The sequence below is a fragment of the Nothoprocta perdicaria genome, unplaced genomic scaffold (genome assembly GCF_003342845.1).
Source record: "Nothoprocta perdicaria isolate Ctin4 unplaced genomic scaffold, notPer1 scaffold_623, whole genome shotgun sequence".
Taxonomy (NCBI): Eukaryota; Metazoa; Chordata; class Aves; order Tinamiformes; family Tinamidae; genus Nothoprocta; species Nothoprocta perdicaria.
This window is the reverse complement of record NW_020455892.1, coordinates 26,296-29,782: the sequence shown is the minus strand read 5'-3', so window position 1 is coordinate 29,782 and position 3,487 is coordinate 26,296. Positions and strand designations below refer to the sequence as shown.

Genomic DNA, 3,487 nt, shown 5'->3' with positions numbered 1-3,487 from the left:
GGGCTCCCCTGTCCCCGCACTGCACGGGCTCCTGTCACCCCCCCGCACTGCACGGCCGCCCCTGCCCCCCGCCCTGCAGGGCTCCCCGGCCCCGCTGCCCCCCGGCTCGGGCAGTGCCCAGGGCTCTGTCCAACCCCCCCAAACATCAACCGCCCCTTCCCCTCCAGTGTCTGTCGTTTCCAACAGCGGCAGTGACCGGGGTGACCCCGGGACGTGGGGCCCCAGGGAGGGGCGGGGCCGGGGGCACAGGGTGACACCCCCTGTGCGGCACAGGGTGGCCGGGGGCACCAGGGCCGGGGGGCACAGGGTGACACCCCATGTGCCGCACGGGGGGTGCCGGGGGACACGGTGCTCAGGGCGCTGCCCCCCCACACACACACCGTGACCCTGCCCTCAGCCCCACATCCCCCCTTCACCCCCTGCATGACCCCCTGGACCCTTCCCCAGCCTCCAGGTCCCCCCTTGACCCCTGCAGGACCCTCTCCCAGACCCCTCCTCACTCCCCGTGTCCCCCCAGTAACACCCCGTGTGACCCTCCCAGTCCCTTCCCCAACCTCCAGGTCCCCCAGCACCCCCTGTGTGACCCCCTGGATCCCTCACCCCTTGTGTCCCCCCACAACCATCTGTGTGACCCTCCGGGACCCCTCCTCACCCGCTGCGTCCCCCTGAGACGCCCTGTGTGATCCATCCAGACCCCTCCTCATCCCCAATAACCTCGTGTGATCCCCTGGACTCCTCACCCCTGTGACTCCCTGAGTGACCCCCAGGACCCTCCTCACCCCGTGTCCCCCCACATCCCCCATGTGACCCCCAGGACCCCTCCTCACCCCCTGTGTCCCCCCACATGCCCTCATGTGACCCCCCGGAGCCTCCTCACCCAGTCTCCCCCCACATGCCCCCCAGGACCCCCCATTACCCCTGCTCTCCCCCATGTCCCCCCGCCAGCCCCCGGCCTGCGCCAGCGCCCAGCGCCGATGCCCGCACGGTGCCCAGGTCCTGCCAGCCCCACTGCGGCTGCCCAGGCGGCGGCTGCGGCGCCTGCCCCACGGTGCCAGCCCCACATCCCTGCCCGGTGCAGGCGCATGGCCCCTGGCCCGGCACCCGCCGCCGCTCACCGGGGAGCGCAGGAGGAAATCCATGGAGCGGTGCGGCGGGCCGGCAGCGCCGTGCGGACGGTGCCGGCCCCGTCACGTGCCCCGCGCTGGGACGGGCCCGTGGCACCGGGCAGCCCCAGGGGTTAATCATTAACGGCGCGGGCGATGGCAGAGCTCAGGAGTGCGGCAGCATCCCCGGGCGCGGGCATGGATGGGTGCCCGCCGCGCTGCTCACACCCGCAGCGTCCGCGAGGGCGGCCAGGCCGCGGCCGGCGCCGCCCTGCCCCACACTGCCCTGCCCCACACTGCCCTGCCCCGGGAGCCACAGCCCTGCCCCATGGCCATGCACTGGTGTTGCAGCCCTGCAGCCCTGCCCCATGGCCATGTATTGGGGCTGCAGCCCTGCCCCATGGCCATGCACCGGGGCTGCAGCCCTGCAGCCCTGCCCCATGGCCATGTGCTGGGGCCAGGGCCCTGCCCCATGGCCATGCACCGGCGCTGCAGCCCTGCCCCATGGCCATGCACTGGCCCGCAGCCCTGCCCTATAGGCTGCACTGGCACTGCAGCCCTGCAGCCCTGCCCCTTGGGCTGCACTGGCACTGCAGCCCTGCCCCAGCGCTCATCCGCGCCCCGGTGCCCGTGTTGCAGGTGCCGCCTGTGCGTGCCCGCGCTGGCACTTACGCTGGCGAAGGCGGAGGACACGATGTGGTGGATCTCGGAGGACACCGGCGAGCGGCTCATGGTGTGGCAGGGGCCGGCGTGGCCCGCTCGGCCCGGCTCCTTCCCGCGGCGCTCAGGGGCCGGGGCCGCATAACCTGGGAGCAGAGAGGAGCGGCTGAGCCGGCGCGGCCGGCAGGGACAGCAGAGGTGCGGGCTGCGCCGGGCCCGGCTCCAGCGCCGTTTGTCTTGGCCCCGGCGCCGAGCGGGGCCGCGGCGAGGGCAGCCAGAGCAGCGCCGGGATGGGGTGGGATGGGGCCGGGATGGGGCACCGCACCCAGCACCCCGCGTCAGCCCTGGGCCGTTGACCCCATGGCATCCCGGTCCCATCCCAGCCCCGTGCAGCCCGCGCACCTGCCCTGGGCCCGTCCCTGCTCCGGGCCGGCCCGCCCGCCGCCGCCCAGCGTTTATGGTGGCGGGAGGGCCACGTGACGCCGGGCCGGTGCGTGACTGCGCCTCATGCGCCTTACTCACCCGCCCCCCACGGCACCCTGCCCCCCCGGCCCGGCCTGCCCCGCACGGAGGCTCCGCGGAGCCGGCGGCCACGCAGAGCCGGCGGCTCCCGGACGCCCCCAGCACCCGTGCCTCCTGGCACGGGGGAGCCGCCAGCCCTGAGCCGGCCCTTTCCGCGACTGGGGCTTTCCAGAGGATGGGAATTTCCAGCACCGCTGCCCCGCAGCCTTGGCCAGCTCAGGGCTTGGATGCTGGCGGTGCAGCACAGCATGGCATGGCAAGGTGCAGCACGGTGCAGCCTGGTGTGGAACAATGCAGCACAGCATGGTGCAACCCGGCAAGGTGCAGCCTGGTATGCAATGACGCAGCACAGCATGGGGCAACCTGGCAACGTGTATCCTGCCTTGGAACGATGCAGCCTGGTATGCTGCAGTCTGGCATGGAACAGTGCGTCATGTTGCAGTGCAGCAGTGCATGGAATAGTGCAACATGACATGACGTGGTACGGCACAGCATGATGCAGCCCAGCACAATGCAGCGTGGCATGGAGCGGTGCGGCATGGTGCAGCACAACCTGGCACCATGCAGCACAGTGCAGTGCAGCACGGCACGGCACAGTGCGTTGCAGATAAGGCCCAGCCAGTGCACATGGAGCTGGCACATGCCGATGCCTCCGCAGATCCCTGGGAAGGGGAGAGCCCAAGCCCCAAGCAGCGGTTCCCGCTCCCCGTTAGCCGCACGGAGCGGCCAGGCCCCCGTGTGCCTGCGGTGGTGCCAGCGCCTCGGGCACCGTGGCCCGGGGCTCCCTCACAGCAGCCACTTGGCTCAGCACTGCCCGGCTCCGGCTGCTCCCTAATCCGCGCAGCCCGGCCGTGGCCGGAGCCAGAACTTCCACATTCCAGCGAGCGAGCGCGGATTAGGCGCCGTGCCGCTCTCCCGGGGCGCCCGCCAAGCCGCAGCCCGCGGCCGCCGCTCCCCTGTGCTGCCCGATGGCCAGGCGCGGGACGGTGCCGCACGTGACAACCGGGGACGGGATGCGTGGATGGGATGGACGGGGCGGATGGGGAGCGCCGACTTGTCCACGCCAGCCCCAGGCACCGTGCGCCGGGTGAAGGCAGTCCCGGGCACTGCTTGCCGAGCGGAGATGGCAGTCCCGGGCACCACGGGCTGAGCCGGGCCAAGCCAGCCCTGGCACCGCGTGCCCAGCCGGGTCAGGCTGGTCC

At 72.7% G+C, this 3,487-nt stretch overlaps 1 protein-coding gene across 1 annotated transcript in view; it reads right to left on the bottom strand.

The window, feature by feature from the left end:
* Positions 1-1,835, bottom strand: part of LOC112956374 (anion exchange protein 2-like) — a 4,974-nt gene extending 3,139 nt beyond the window's left edge. Inside the window, exon 1 of the mRNA XM_026049876.1 lies at positions 1,776-1,835. Coding sequence (XP_025905661.1) covers positions 1,776-1,835 — 60 coding nt within the window. The remainder of the gene's footprint in view (positions 1-1,775) is intronic.
* Between the last annotated feature and the right edge of the window lie 1,652 nt (positions 1,836-3,487).